The following is a 15,908-nucleotide window of genomic DNA, read 5'->3' on the forward strand; positions in this document are numbered from 1 at the left end:
TCCTGTGTGATACAGGCGTGTTAGAAAACTCTCTTGAAATCCGTGTGATACAGGCGTGTTAGAAAACTCTCTTGAAACCCGTGTGATACAGGCGTGTTAAAAAATGTGTCTTGAAACCTGTGTGATACAGGCGTATTATAATACTATCTTGAAACCCGTGTTATACAGGCATGTTAAAAAATGTCTCTTGAAACCTGTGTGATACAGGAGTGTTATAATACTATCTTGAAACCTGTGTGATACAGGCGTGTTATAATACTATCTTGAAACCTGTGTGATACAGGCGTGTTATAATACTATCTTGAAACCTGTGTGATACAGGCGTGTTATAATACTATCTTGAAACCTGTGTGATACAGGCGTGTTATAATACTATCTTGAAACCTGTGTGATACAAGCGTGTTATAAAACTCTCTTGAAACCGGTGTGATACAGGCGTGTTATAATACTATCTTGAAACCTGTGTGGTACAGGCGTGTTATAATACTATCTTGAAACCTGTGTGACACAGGCGTATTATTAAACTCTCTTGAAACCCGTGTGATACAGGCGTGTTAAAAAATGTCTCTTGAAACCTGTGTGATACAGACATGTTATAAAACTCTCTTGAAACCGGTGTGATACAGGCGTGTTATGAAACTCTCTTGAAACCTGTGTGATACAGGCGTATTATAAAACTCTCTTGAAACCCGTGTGATACAGGCGTGTTAAAAAATGTCTATTGAAACCTGTGTGATACAAGCATGTTAAAAATATCTCTTGAAACCTGTGTGATACAGACATGTTATAAAACTATCTTGAAACCTGTGTGATACAGGCGTGTTATGAATCTCTCTTGAAATCCGTGTGATACAGGCGTGTTATAAAACTATCTTGAAACCTGTGTGATACAGACATGTTATAAAACTCTCTTGAAACCTGTGTGATACAGGCATGTTATAACTCTCTTGAAACCTGTGTCATACAGGCGTGTTATAAAACTCTCTTGAAACCGGTGTGATACAGGCGTGTTATGAAACTCTCTTGAAACCGGTGTGATACAGGCGTGTTATTAAACTCTCTTGAAACCTGTGTGATACAGACATGTTATAAAACTCTCTTGAAACCTGTGTGATACAGGCGTGTTATGAATCTCTCTTGAAATCCGTGTGATACAGGCGTGTTAGAAAACTCTCTTGAAATCCGTGTGATACAGGCGTGTTAGAAAACTCTCTTGAAACCCGTGTGATACAGGCGTGTTAAAAAATGTCTATTGAAACCTGTGTGATACAAGCATGTTAAAAATATCTCTTGAAACCTGTGTGAGACAGGCGTGTTATAAAACTATCTTGAAACCCGTGATACAGGCGTGTTATAAAACTATCTTGAAACCCGTGTGATACAGGCGTGTTATAAAACTATCTTGAAACCTGTGTGATACAGACATGTTATAAAACTCTCTTGAAACCTGTGTGATACAGGCATGTTATAACTCTCTTGAAACCTGTGTCATACAGGCGTGTTATAAAACTCTCTTGAAACCGGTGTGATACAGGCGTGTTATGAAACTCTCTTAAAGCTGGTGTGATACAGGCGTGTTATAAAACTCTCTTAAAGCTGGTGTGATAATCATGATATACAACAGTCTTGAAATTTGTGTGATACAGGTGTGTTATACCTCCCTCCATAAAATCCTCTTAAAAGGTTTATTACAGGTGTTCTAGAAATCCCGAAGACGCGTGTGATGCAGGAGTGTTATAACACTCTTAAAACCCATGATACAGGTGTGTAATAAAACCTTCCAGAAACATGTTTGACATGTTAAACCCCCCTTTTGAAACCATGGGAAAATGGGCTGTAAAAGCCCTTTTAAATCTGTTTGAAATAGGCGTGTTATAAATCTCTTAAAGCAGTCGTTCTGATGTATGGATATTCTTGGATCTACAATATCATGATACAATGATTTTGACAGCTCCTCTGCTGTAAGGATATTCTTGGATCTACTATACAATGATAAAATGACGTTGATGACCTCTCGGAAGTTAGAATTAGGTACATATATCTTGATCATTATTATGAATATCAACTCAGCAATTTCTTTAATGAGAACCAACATTCCTTTTTTTCCATTAGCATTCTATCTCCTCCCTCCTCCTTGTCGGTCTACTTAACAACCACTGTTGAATTGAAGGAAACAAAAATTAAAAGTTAAAAAACAAAGGAGTGACTTTTTTTAAAGAATTTTATTTCAGCAAGTGTTACAAACTATCACTGGAGCTATCTGTGTTGTCTGAATCACTGTAAGTACACACAAGACCGAGCCCTATTGTATTGGCAGAAACAGGACCAGGAGAGCTGGTGCTGTCATTGTTCAATACATCATTGTCACATGACTTGTCAACTGTCTTCGAAAAGTCACTGGAACTTGAGTCTTCAATATTGTTATTATCACAGTTGTTTTTTCCTCTCTGATCATTACCACTAGTAGTTACATCTGCAACTGAGCCATGCATAGCTGACGTTCCAGGGGAGTTAACTCTTTCTTGTTCAGGTGTAGACAATCGTTTGCGAACTCCCAAGGACTGCTTCAAATGCTGCTTTTCTGTTTTGGACATTATAGCAGGGGAATTAAACACATTGATTCTATTTGTACTTATTTTGCCTGCAAACTTTTGTTTGATTAATTCCTTTGTTTTGTCTTTAGTTGATGTTGGTTTGGATTCATTTGTCACAGACACACCTTGGAATATTGGTTTCTGTTCTATTTCTTTTCTTTTCTGTTGCTGCTTTTCATCGAACGCTGAAATGAAACAAAAATGTTTTAAATGACAAACTTTTTATAAAAAATGATCATGAAATATTTTTCTTCTATAAGGTCAAACAATAAACTTTCATCTTTCATCACATTTTCTAACAAATCAAATCTTTCAGTAAAACAATATACATCTTTCGTTACTGACTATAATTGTGATGCCAAACAACTTACATTCGGTGGCAGTATATTTCAGAAGTCCAGCCAGTCGTACATCTGCTTCATCCTCCTCGACCAGTTGTATATCTAGAGAAGACTTTTCCAGAAGTTTGTCATCCAAAGCCTGTGCTTCTTTGATATGCTTTTTCTCCATCTAATAGAAAATATGGAAACTGTAAATTTTATTTTTAATCTTTAATTTACATTTTTCTTACAACTGTGGATACTTTCTTTGTCTCTGACACAAGAAACACTGAATGGATTCAAATATTGTGACTGTATTAAATTTTCACTTAACCAATCCTCTTTAAATTCATATAATTCCAATTACTCATACATACTGCAAATGAACATTCACACAGATACTCAGTAGTTCACAATAAGGGGTGAAGCATGGAGGAGAGGAAAGACATACCCTAAATTTTTCCCTTGCCAATTTGTTGATCATATAGTCATCCTTCCACTGCCCCCTTTGGCCTTCTATCTGGCCTAGGTTCATCACCCGAGATTTACCGGCGTCCTTGTCATCTGATCCATGCTCTAGTTTATACATGGCATCAGTAGCCAGCTTCTTCTGTGTAGCTTTATCTGCATGGAAAAGTCAAAATTTATTACATTGACATACTATCCTATCTTAATTTTACCACTGGGATATATAAGGTTACAATATATAAAATTAAAAGAATTTTTAATGGTTTCAAATAACTCTTTTTATCTAAATTTCAAATTAAACTGCCATCAAACAATAGGAGTATGTTAATAGGAATGAAAAATTAGTAATATTGTGAAGTTACAATAACCCTGATGATTTTTATTGTTACATCACCATTCAGAATTTATTGTCAAACCACTTAATTAGATATACCATTTGTCTGTGAGACTTGCATAAAGACTGAAATGCATTTGGTTATGCTTTTAAATGGTATTTCGTTTCCCCCATTAGCAAAATGTTGGTGCAATACACATCTATAGATCCTTAATAATTTGTTTAAATGGAACAGCACTGAATAAGTTTAGAAACATTGATATTGATCAACCTTACTGTGATGTCACTCTTTCCAGCGCCCTTTAATCCATTTCATTTAACATAATGCTCTCCCTTTATCCAGTTTTGGAGTTAACATTTCACTTACTTTAATTCCTTATTTGATTTAACCTGTATCTAATACCTACCTTGTATTCAAAAGTCATGTTCACATGTATGTCTTTATTGCAATACTTGTGAAGGTAAAACTTACATTTAACATAAATATCAAAATTACTTTTAATGTACTTCTAATACTTTAAATAAAAAGTTATTACAGGCACTAAAAATAGTATATCATTGTTTTCCAGATTTTAAATAAATTTTAAATGAATCTTACATTATTACCTATATTTATTGCAAGTGTAGCTAACTAAATAAAAAAAAAACTCTCATAGATAATGTTTAATTCAAATAATGCTCATTTTTTTATAGAACATAATCAGGTCTAACCTTCAGGTACGATTTGTTCATTGTCTTTAGGATCCCATCTTTGTTCTTTCCGACGCGCTCCATTTAAGATCACATAGTCATGGTTCTTGGAAAAAGGAATACAAATCCTTGAGTGCTCTATGTAATAAATATTACCTGGTACCATTATCTTCATGATTTTATACAATAGTAGTATTGGTTATATTTAATTATCTTTATATACTTATTTCTTTTGATGAAAATTTTGGTAACATAATGTTAAATTATTGAGATTTGCTTAAATTTAAGTGGATTTAAGAAAACTCAAATTTGACAAAATTAAATGAAGATTAAAACAATAAATACAAGAAGTAGCAATATCCATATTTTTCTAAATAAAAGTTTATTTTTGTTTTCGCTTGTAATTTGATGATATATACCACATTCACTCATTCATTTTAGTGTGAACCTGTTGGTTACCTTAGGGTCTGTCTGTATTTCAAAGTGGTTATCACACAAGTGACACTTCATTCGAAACTTGTAAATAGGCGTTGTATAGTAGTTGCCCACTTTGGACTTCTCAGCATTGTACCTCACTCCCATCGCTACAGGCTTATTACAACCTCCACACCAGATGTTGTAGGGCAACTCAAACCTATCAAAAACACACATACAGCAAATATTGGCTAAAAGATAGAAGTAAAGTATTCAACTCTACAAAATTGTTGGAATTTTCCCAGTTGTAAAGTATGTTACTGAATTTATAGGCAATTTTTTTTCCCCCAACACTAACAACTGAATGTGTACTGTAAATAACAGTACTTGCTTAAATCCAATGACAACAAAGATTTGGCAACATTTTCTTTTCTACAAATTGTCAGTTTGAAATATCAACTTATGACTGAAACATCACTTCATATGCCAAAACCTGATGTTTGATAGCACAATACATACACTCATACATTTAAAAAAATCAATCTGGATCAATTTTCACATACATATTTTTCTACACAAAAACTTTTCCTATAAAATCCTTAAAGAATAACAACAATATTAATTGTTATATTTGTATTTTTGAGAATGGCCTCCTATCTAATCTACATATATGTTGTTAAATAAAATAAATACAATCTTACAACTGTGTAACACTTAAATAACATCAACTTCAGAAGCGTTGAAAAGAAGCAACATTCTGTCCATTGTTTAGCTAAGGAAAGGAACACATCATGGTCTTTCTACTTTCACCAAAGATTTAAAAAATATCAACTTTTTTAACTTAATTACCTCCCTTTTCTCATATTCCAAACTGGAGCATATAGAGCTATATCAACTGCAAAATGGGACAAAACTAATTCAATTAAGCAACATTTCTTTCAGGCAGAGAAAGTTCAGAAATATATTTCTTGTCCATTTTACAGTTAATTTAGGTTTTAATTATGAAACAGTCTGCCTTTCAATATGTCCATTGTGCATATTGTCATTTCAAAAACTTTTAAAAAAAAAGTTTTTATATGAGATGCCCTGAATCAGGAAACGTATACAAAGTCTACATTAAAGAGTATGCATTTGTATAATCATATTTTACCTAATGACAAGAATCCCCTGTTTGAGTTTCCGAGCTCTGTCCCTTAGTGGGTGCTGACCGAAGTGCTTGTTGACAGACCCTTTGCTTGGGTCCCAATCAGGAGGGTAATATTTGTTCACAGATTTTCTTTCAGCCTATGAAAAGAATTGTAATTCTGATTAATGAATGAATGAAAAATCAACTCTTCCATCTTTCATAAACCAATGTCTATTTTTTTTAATTTTCGTGTAAGTCATTCTTAACATACTTGTGCTTTAATTTCATCACTTCCAAATGATTTTCAAAATGTAGATCACAAGACATCTTTATATACAATTAACATTCATATACTGGTGAAAATAAATATAAATGCATAACTGGGTGATAATGTCAAAACCAAAAGAAAACTTGGAAAATATTTCACACAAGTATATGTAGCTGGAGGAATTCAGCACTATACACATATGTTGATCCCTGAATCTTCAAGTGTGCTATGTATACACACCATCGATCTACCTCACTTACCCAGAAAAAGGATAATAATGAATATTACTGAAAATTGACAATTTTTTCATGCATGATATGAATGTTGTTTTCACTTCAACACAAGAAAACTTTACAGTGTTGATGATCGATTGTGAAAACCATCATTCATCATTGGATCAGAGAGGGTAAACAATTAGATAATCGAGTATATCTGATCACTGTCTCATCTCTACTATCAACTGAGCTAACCGGAACTTAACTCTCATACCAAATATTTTTAAAAGCCTTTGGAATATTTATCATAAAAAATCGAGCAATGAAGAGAATGTGGCATAAAAAATTTCCTTTTGGCTAGCTTTAACAACTGCCATCAGAGTTACTTTCAATACACCAGACGTAATCCCCTATGCATCAACATGTCAACGTGATTATCTTTAAGTAACAGTCTTAGTAGGCACAGTACACAACTGTTGTATGCCTAACAGAGAGTGAGAAAGACTGTCACTGTTTCGTAGCCTATTCGGAGGCGTCTCAAACAAACAAAAATTATATGAAAACTTCGAAACAAGTTGAGTCGCCTACCATGCTGAATGTGAGTGGTGAGGACTACCAAGACAACGTGATTAGTTCCCCTTGCAGACACGTACGTCTGACGTTGTATGGATTATTCAGGTTGTAAACTTTAGCGCGGAGCTAGCTTTTATTTCATGTGTATTTAATATTCTTTGTAAATACTTATACATCAGTGTAGTTGTTTCAAAAGTCAACAATATTCTTTACGATTGAAAATAGCAGGAAAATTCATGGTAGAATATTTATAAATAGTATCTATAGTCTCAAGGTCACTGCTACTTTCGTATTTTTGAAGTTGACCTTGAAAGGTTACGAAGTGCCCGGGTTCCTTCAATTTTGATATCTGTCAACTGTCAGTAAGCTGAAATTCGCTGATGACAGTGCCTCTCTATGAAGAATAAGTAATTGTGCAGGTAAGTGTTTATGTGAGAACACTTGTGTTTGGTAATAAATATGCGTAGAAAACTTTCCATGATAGCAACAAATATTCGTTTCCAAACGGGATCGAAATGTTGATCTGTCGGTGCAGTGATAGGGGCCGGTAACAGGAAGACTAATCGCTTGGACGTTACGTACTGTCCATGCAAAGTCAAATATACACTCATTTGATACTAATTGCGAACATTATACAAGTGGGCAACTATTAAAAGACATATTAGTCAATCTTATTACGACTCAAATACATATACATTTTATTACATATCATTATGCTGGGCGTTTCACCCCAAACTAGTTTCATATCTACCTGTTTGAGACAATTTGCTCCATTGAGTTTTGAAAGGTTAAATCTTAGAAACGTTGCCGACTCAATTAAAAAATATCGATTCTCCAGTGTAAATTCAGATTTGAAGACAACACCATATTGATTTCATAGAATGTTAAAAGCTACGCAAAGAAACTCACAAGAATGCCGCTTTACAATATATATATATATATGTATCATGCAATAACACATCAGGTATAGCGGTGGGCTACCACAGACAGTTAAAGATCTGACTCTTGAGGTGTGTGGTTACATCAATATGTCCTTTAATTTTGCTGATGCTAGCTATGGCAATGCCCAGGATACTTCTTTATGTAAGAAATATGATGTTCAAAGTGGTAGCACAAGGTACTACCACGTGGCTGTTGGCTGATTGTAGCAGAAGTCATTTCCAATAGGATTTGAACCCAGGACCCAGGACTTGCATGTCTGATGCTTAACCAACTGAGCAGATTAAAGAGAAGTTCTGTTGAGCCCAGCAGTATATTGCAGCTAGTATTTACCCCTCCAGGAAAGAACTTGTTCAAAAGTTTCCAGGGGTTACAGCTATGCGTATGAAAATCAGTGCCAAGTATTATCTAGAGTCCCTATATATACTTGGGCCCCATTGTTACAGAGGTCATTACAGAGGTACATTGTTTGAAAAAATGCCTCAACATGTACATAGTGAATAAAATAATGCTAATAAAGACTTTTAAAAAGTTTAGAATATGTGTGATTTAGTTTCCATTAAAATGATATTCAGCACAATTTCACCAATAAATGGTTGTACATTTTAAGAACTATTACTTTTTCTAACAACTTTTAAGACTATTTCCAGCATCAAAATATATTTCCTATGGTCAGTTTGGACAGTTGAAATTGATTGAAATAGCCTGTGCCAGTATAAGATTAGTCTGTCTAAATATAGCACAATAAGGAAACCTGTATTAAGTCATTCAATTGATCATAGTTGTATGTGAAGTATTTGGTATGTACACAGGTATGTATGCTGTTCACTGATAATATCTGCTGGAATCAGAATTCCATTGCTTTGTTTGGCTTACTTATCCTTGATTTTAAAATAAACACCAATATTTTACATTATTAAGTGAATAAAAGCAAACCTGTTATGGTTCAGTCATGATCAAGCTTACATTTATAAATCAGTCTAGCTAGATTTGTATAGAATTTCCATGACTTAAGTATAATATTTTTGTTTATAGGGCGAATTGAGGCATAAAATATCTGTAAGAATATCACATTTTAGGTTGATCCAAAGAAAATGTGGCTAGAAAAATAAATTTTTTGCATGTTTGCCAATTCTAATTGCTAATTTTTAAGAATGTAGCAGAGGTATTTTTCCCCTTATTTCCTATTTTGATATTGAGGGTGATCACAAGACTAAAACATCTTTATTTATGATTTTTTTTAGTTTTGTCTGATTGCTAGAAGAATATTATGACTTTGAACTTTTCTTCAAACTATTTCTCCAGAAGGATAAAATTGGTGCAGGGACGTGATATTGGTGAAAAGTTTCAGGGAATGAAATCTGATTAAGTTTACATAGGGAATTGACCTTGATCCATATTTGTGGTCACAATTTGTTAAAATACTCAAACAACTTCAAACCAGAAGACTTACAATCATGATATCTAGTAGTAGATTCCTGGAATGAGAACTGACAAAGTTTGTGAAATGAATAGACCTATGTGATATTTAGATCACAAGAGTCGAATGTGTCAAAAAGATAAAGTTTTCTACCGATTAGAACAAGAAAAATAGTGCTTTTGCCATTCTGACCATCTCTTTGTAAAATTTTTTGCAAATATTGAAGGTCAAAAATCTTCATACCTATTCAGATTAGATTGTGTCAGGAATGAAACAGCAAGAAATACTTCTAACACATATCCAAGGTTACCTGATAAGCTCAGATGAATATACTGTTAAAAGGAAAGATCTAGATAGATGGACTGGAAATGCAGTAAAAATTATCCATTTTTTTTGTATAATTTTTAGCGTGGAGTTTTAACATGAAGATTTTGATGTTTGGATAAATGAAATTAATTTCGACCCATTAAAAGGTAAAATTTGCTTGATTTACTTTCTGAAACCATTAATATCATTGGGCCCCATGTAAAGCTTTCTTTAAAAGATTCCTGTTAAGATGCCATGGAATATATTCATGGAAATTCTAGATCTAGCTGGAGAAATTAATAAGATATGGAAATGGAGTGTAATATTCTGCTCACATTCTGCTTACATGTAGTTTTTTTGTGTTTATCTGAATACAAATGTTGTATTTGATTTATACTGTGATTATCTTTTAAAAATAGATTGGTTTATTATTAATTCATTAGAAAAAACATTTCAATATAACAGTCCAGAAATGATATACTTGAAAATGTTACTGTTAAAATAGGTAAAAATGAGGTACAGTTTATTTTCTAGAAAACATTGCTTGAACAATACTTATTCTTAAGAATCATAATTTTAAACTGTTTTTAAAATGAGATTACATGTCTGGTTTTGGGAGATAGCATTCCACTCAGCTATAAAAGCTGTTCCTGGAGTGTCATTACACATGCTTAATGTAATTTAGATCTGAGGGTAGGCTAATTCATTTGTTGAATAGTCTCTTGGTCTAGATATATACTAATTTGTTATCCTTGCTCTATGTGATGTAGCATTACTATCCATCTTAGCTCTAGAGATCTAAGATTTATCACAATAAATCTGGGCTATAAGGGTACGTACCATTGTAAAAGACCTAGAGGTCAATCTTTACACAAAGACTTCTATACCTCCCAACACCATCACTGAAGCTCTGCCACAGTATGTGTATCATGATCAGGGCTTGGTAAAAACGCTTGTCCACCCATCCTGATGACTTGCCATTCATGCATTCCTTTTGCAAAAATCCACTATAATAAATTGTAAAAACTCAGCAGGTGAGTTTTTGCCATTTCAAGTATAAAACAAGATCACATGACAAAACAAGTGTTTCATCGACCATGATTGCCGTATGTGCTGCTGTGGTAACGCTCGAACATTTTGGGATACATGTAAGCATGAATAAAAAACGGCTCATAGAAAATGGGATTGATTTTTTACTGGTCAGTCTAAGAAAATTCAAGACAGTTGTCTTGACACATTTAAATCAAATGATAACGGTAACCAAAATGATCTTAAGCTTATACATGGATTCATTCACAAAAAGGTGACAATTGTAGTTAAAGAAAGGCTATTTTAGCAATGTTTACATTAGCATATTTGAACATTATATCTTGCCAAGTATGTAATATATGTAGATCGGATTAGATGTAACTCCTTGTGGTGTTGGAAACAGTCCAAGTTCACAGAATCTTTGAAATGACTGATTAAATGTAACAACTAAATTGTGATCTGAAACACTGATCAGCAGACTTTGATGTGTTGAATAATGTTTATATGTTTATGAATGAAATTAGATGAAATAATTCAACCAACAATTATGTTATGTAATAACAATAACACACAAATTTCAACTTGCACAAACATACATGTCAGTTTTCCGGTTATGTGAGTTGTTAATCCGAATGAGTATTTTTTACCCCTAGTGAGTGCTTTTGAAAGTTTTTGCCAGACCTAAGCATATAGAAGTTATCCACAACATTACCCGCCTGGAACCTCTCCCTAAGTTTCCTCGGTACCATATTCAAAAGTGCCTGTAAGTGAAGTTGGCACAGAATCTAGACTCCTTAGTAAGAATAAATAGCTCCCATTCCTAAAGGGACCCAATTGCTGTTAGCTTGGACCCAATCTAAACAGTTGCTGACATGGTGGGCAGTGAGGCGAACTCATATTGCTGGTTTACTTGACCTTAGACCAACACCATGTACACAGTTCCTAACTGTCTGAGTGGCTACCTAGTAGTTGTGGCATTCTTGAATCTGTAATGCCATACTGCATGAGCTAAAATCAGACTTGGCACTTTGTTTTAGCTCCTGAATGATCACCAGCAATATGTCTGGCAGGGTTTCTGTTCATTAGGAAATGATTCCACATTCTTGATACCTTAAAACCGCACTATGAACCACCTAAAGTCTGCAGCTACCTGATATTTGGGACATTGTAGCAATCTGATTCTGTCATGTAACTATTGTCTGGTTTGTCTATGCGCAATACAAAAAAACATGCAAAGAATATACATGTATATAAAATTGAATTTCCTCAGCATGAAACAATGTCTTACTTAGCATAGCTCCGTTTTTGAAGGAGGTGTACCTATGGAAAAGCATGATGTAGAATTGATATAAAATCTATGCTTTCTCCTTTTCTCTTCTTTTCTTTCTATCCTATCATCTCATCTTTTCCTCTTTTTGACAAAATGATTTAAACTTACATGTGTACGTCTACGAATTACTTATCTTCATATTTATAGTATAAATATGTGTCACATGCAATATATTAATTATTTGTAATTTCATTTATGGAGAAAAGTTCATAAGTAGCTAGAACTTGTCTCTGATCCATTTATCTAATACTAATAATTAAATATGTTTAAATCAAAATCATAGAAAAGCACGCATGTGGTGTAATGGTTGACTTATCACACCCGCACAGGACAGTTTGGAAGGCTAATATATTCATTTAAAATGAAACAAAAAGAAAATTTAATATCCTTTTAATGATAACACCCAAATTTCTTTTTCAAAATGTAAGTGACTCTTAGCAAAATGTGAATTGTACATTTGTATGTGTAATACTAAATGTTAAATGTGAGAAATGTATGTACAGTGTAAGAAAATAAAAAAATTGCCTGACTTTTTATGGAAATTTAATTGGATTAATTATAAACCGGTGGATTGAAGATCTTCTAGATATAGGATGTCAGATTGGGCTGTAATACATAATTATTTCACATAGTAAAGACATGCAAGACAGCGTAACTAACTTTGCTGTAATTAGATAATCAAATGTAATTATTTACAATTTAACTGAATCCCGTTTATCTGCATTTGTAAACACACATTTAAACAAATAAATCCTTAAATTAGAATATTTATTGTAACAATGTAAACATTAAATAATTAAAATGATTTTGAATAATCATAATATTATGTTAAAACTTTCTTTTTATTATCAGATGAAATTTATTTCAAGACCCTAATTAAGTGGTTTAAAACGACCGTAGTATGGCTCCTCCATTTAAAGGGTAGGATCTGATACATGTATAAACTTACAGAATTGTGATATGGTGTGAGTAAGTGTGAAAATATTGATATAAAGTATTAACCCCATTAAAACTCATTAAAGATGAAGAGTGTTTAATGGTATATACTTGTACCTGTTACTGTCATTTAAAGGTTTTCCTCTTTAGTATAGGACCTTACAGTGTTTATATGTGTAATGAATATTAAGAGATCTAGAGCTGTGTATATGTATATAAATGTTCAGAACTGATTGATGTGAAACATCCTACTGAATTGAATACTGGTGCAGATCACTTCCTTCCTAAGCAAGGAAGGAGTGTGTACAGCATATATGATGTGGTAACAAATCTGTTCAGATTTATACTGCAGGTTGTGTATACAGCAGAAGTGCATACAGTTGTTTACAATCAGTAGGAACTATGTAAAAATCTGCATGAAGAACTTACCAACAAGTGTCATACCTGGTTTTTGTACTTTTTAGTGGGAGTTTGTCTCCTAGGTTCCAGACCTTAGTTTGTGTGCGAGCTTGTGGTGCAGACATGCCTATCCAGCAGGTTCGAGTACTGACATTAAATGGAGGGGAGGATTTGTCCCGCACTCTCTTCAGGCTGGAAAAAGGTAAGAACTATCAGGAGAATTACATAGAAAATTGAACTGAGATATTGAACAGGTCTTTTTAACCTGGTTTCATAGATATAGGTAAGAATGAGCTAGTCTAAAATTTTATTGTGATGTTGTAGGGTGGGTGCTTAGGTTTGTGATGGGCCCATCTCTCCATGCCAGTCCTGTGCGTGTGTTCTGTAACCATCCACCTTCCAAAGATGTGGCCTATGATAGGGAGGTGTACTATGAATTAAAATGGCGGTCACCGTCGGGTTCACGGATAGACAGACACGATGTGTACACAGAAGTCAACATCCATATAGCTGGCTCCTTCAATTACTACTTCACAGTTGATGAGAGGTATGTTCTTGTAAACTATACATACAGTTTAAGGAATTTCTGATTGTGTTAATTCCAACACAGTTTGAATTTTTTGAAAAATTTAATTTGCTAGTGAATTTCTATTGAGTATTGACCTCATAAAGGATTGATGACAAACGTCTTTAAAAAATAATATTAATGTTCTTACCAATTTTGTTAAATTGTATCTGTTTTCTCAAAAAATAATTTCTTTTCCTAATGATCACTTCTCTAAAATGTGCATAGCTACCTTGTAGTGGTGTCCTTCTTACTGAGGCAATTTTATTTAACCATGTTCAAGTTCACCCATGATAAAGGGTTTAATGTTTGTATTTCCTGGCCTCAATCTTAATTTTGGCAAGTAGCACACAGCTGAATTATCAATGCATTTTTATACCTGTATATAAGGGACTTTTTCCTAATCCTTCACAAAAGGTCAAAGTCACATACAAAAGTCAAAGGTCATATGTTTCCATTACCTTTTCCCCTGCTCATTTTCTGTATAATTGTGTTCAATACATGTATTGAAGTTGAACAAACAAGTTAGCAATTAATTTGCATTACTGCGGGAGAGTAAGTCTGTATCGCTTTCACATTCTTCCCAAAAGGTCCAGTTCGCTGTTGAATGTCATTTATTAACTATCCTCATTATGATACAGTTAACCTTCTTTAGTGCAAACTGATCTACAATTATAAAACTCAGCACAATCTACAGCTTTAAAACTCAGCACAATCTACAGTTATAAAACTCAGCACAATCTACGGTTATAAAACTCAGCACAATCTACAGTTATAAAACTCAGCACAATCAGCAGTTATAAAACTCAGCACAATCAGCAGTTATAAAACTCGGCACAATCAGCAGTTATAAAACTCAGCACAATCTACAGTTATAAATCTCAGCACAACTACAGTTATAAAACTCAGCACAATCAGCAGTTATAAAACTCAGCACAATCTACAGTTATAAAACTCAGCACAATCAACAGTTATAAATCTCAGTAGAATCTACAGTTATAAAACTAGCACAATCATCAGTTATAAAACTCAGCACAAACTCAGCACAATTTACAATTACAAAACTCAGCACAACTACAGTTATGAAACTCAGCACAATTTACAGTTATAAAACTCAGCACAATCAGCAGTTATAAAACTCAGCACAGTTATCAGCACAGTTTATAAAACTCAGCACAACTACAGTTATGAAACTCAGCACAATCAACAGTTATAAATCTCAGTAGAATCTACAGTTATAAAACTAGCACAATCATCAGTTATGAAACTCAGCACAAGCTCAGCACAATTTACAATTACAAAACTCAGCACAACTACAGTTATGAAACTCAGCACAATTTACAGTTATAAAACTCAGCACAATCAGCAGTTATAAAACTCAGCACAATCTACAGTTATAAAACTCAGCACAGTTTACAATTACAAAACTCAGCACAACTACAGTTATGAAACTCAGCACAATTTACAGTTATAAAACTCAGCACAATCAGCAGTTATAAAACTCAGCACAATCAGCAGTTATAAAACTCAGCACAATCAGCAGTTATAAAACTCAGCACAATCTACAGTTATAAATCTCAGTATAATCTACAGTTATAAAACTCAGCACAATCAGCAGTTATAAAACTCAGCACAATCTACAGTTATAAAACTCAGCACAATCTACAGTTATAAAACTCAGCACAACTACAGTTATGAAACTCAGCACAATTTACAGTTATAAAACTCAGCACAATCAGCAGTTATAAAACTCAGCACAGTTTACAATTACAAAACTCAGCACAACTACAGTTATGAAACTCAGCACGATTTACAGTTATAAAACTCAGCACAATCAGCAGTTATAAAACTCAGCACAATCTACAGTTATAAAACTCAGCACAATCAGCAGTTATAAAACTCAGCACAATCTACAGTTATAAAACTCAGCACAGTATACAATTACAAAACTCAGCACAACTACAGTTATGAAACTCAGCACG

The 15,908-nt window shown here is 33.6% G+C and overlaps 2 protein-coding genes across 2 annotated transcripts in view; one reads left to right on the forward strand and one right to left on the reverse strand.

Moving 5' to 3' along the window:
- Positions 1 to 2,203: 2,203 nt before the first annotated feature.
- LOC132552181 (coiled-coil domain-containing protein 130 homolog) lies at positions 2,204 to 7,036 on the reverse strand. The gene is made up of 7 exons (XM_060216328.1): positions 7,018 to 7,036; positions 5,971 to 6,104; positions 4,866 to 5,040; positions 4,428 to 4,512; positions 3,366 to 3,538; positions 2,966 to 3,104; positions 2,204 to 2,779 (listed from the first exon to the last, which is right to left on the reverse strand). The coding sequence occupies exons 1-7, from the start codon at positions 7,018 to 7,020 to the stop codon at positions 2,238 to 2,240; spliced, it is 1,251 nt and encodes a 416-aa protein (XP_060072311.1). The 5' UTR covers positions 7,021 to 7,036; the 3' UTR covers positions 2,204 to 2,237.
- Positions 7,037 to 7,320: 284 nt separating this feature from the next.
- Positions 7,321 to 15,908, forward strand: part of LOC132552176 (glycogen debranching enzyme-like) — a 34,541-nt gene continuing 25,953 nt past the window's right edge. Inside the window, exons 1-3 of the mRNA XM_060216320.1 lie at positions 7,321 to 7,421; positions 13,427 to 13,563; positions 13,686 to 13,908. Of these exons, the coding sequence (XP_060072303.1) occupies positions 13,485 to 13,563; positions 13,686 to 13,908 (302 nt within the window). The 5' untranslated portion in view covers positions 7,321 to 7,421; positions 13,427 to 13,484. The remainder of the gene's footprint in view (positions 7,422 to 13,426; positions 13,564 to 13,685; positions 13,909 to 15,908) is intronic.

Source organism: Ylistrum balloti, unplaced genomic scaffold (assembly GCF_031769215.1).
Source record: "Ylistrum balloti isolate Yb309-2 unplaced genomic scaffold, AGI_CSIRO_Ybal_v1 Utg370240, whole genome shotgun sequence".
Lineage (NCBI taxonomy): Eukaryota > Metazoa > Mollusca > Bivalvia > Pectinida > Pectinidae > Ylistrum > Ylistrum balloti.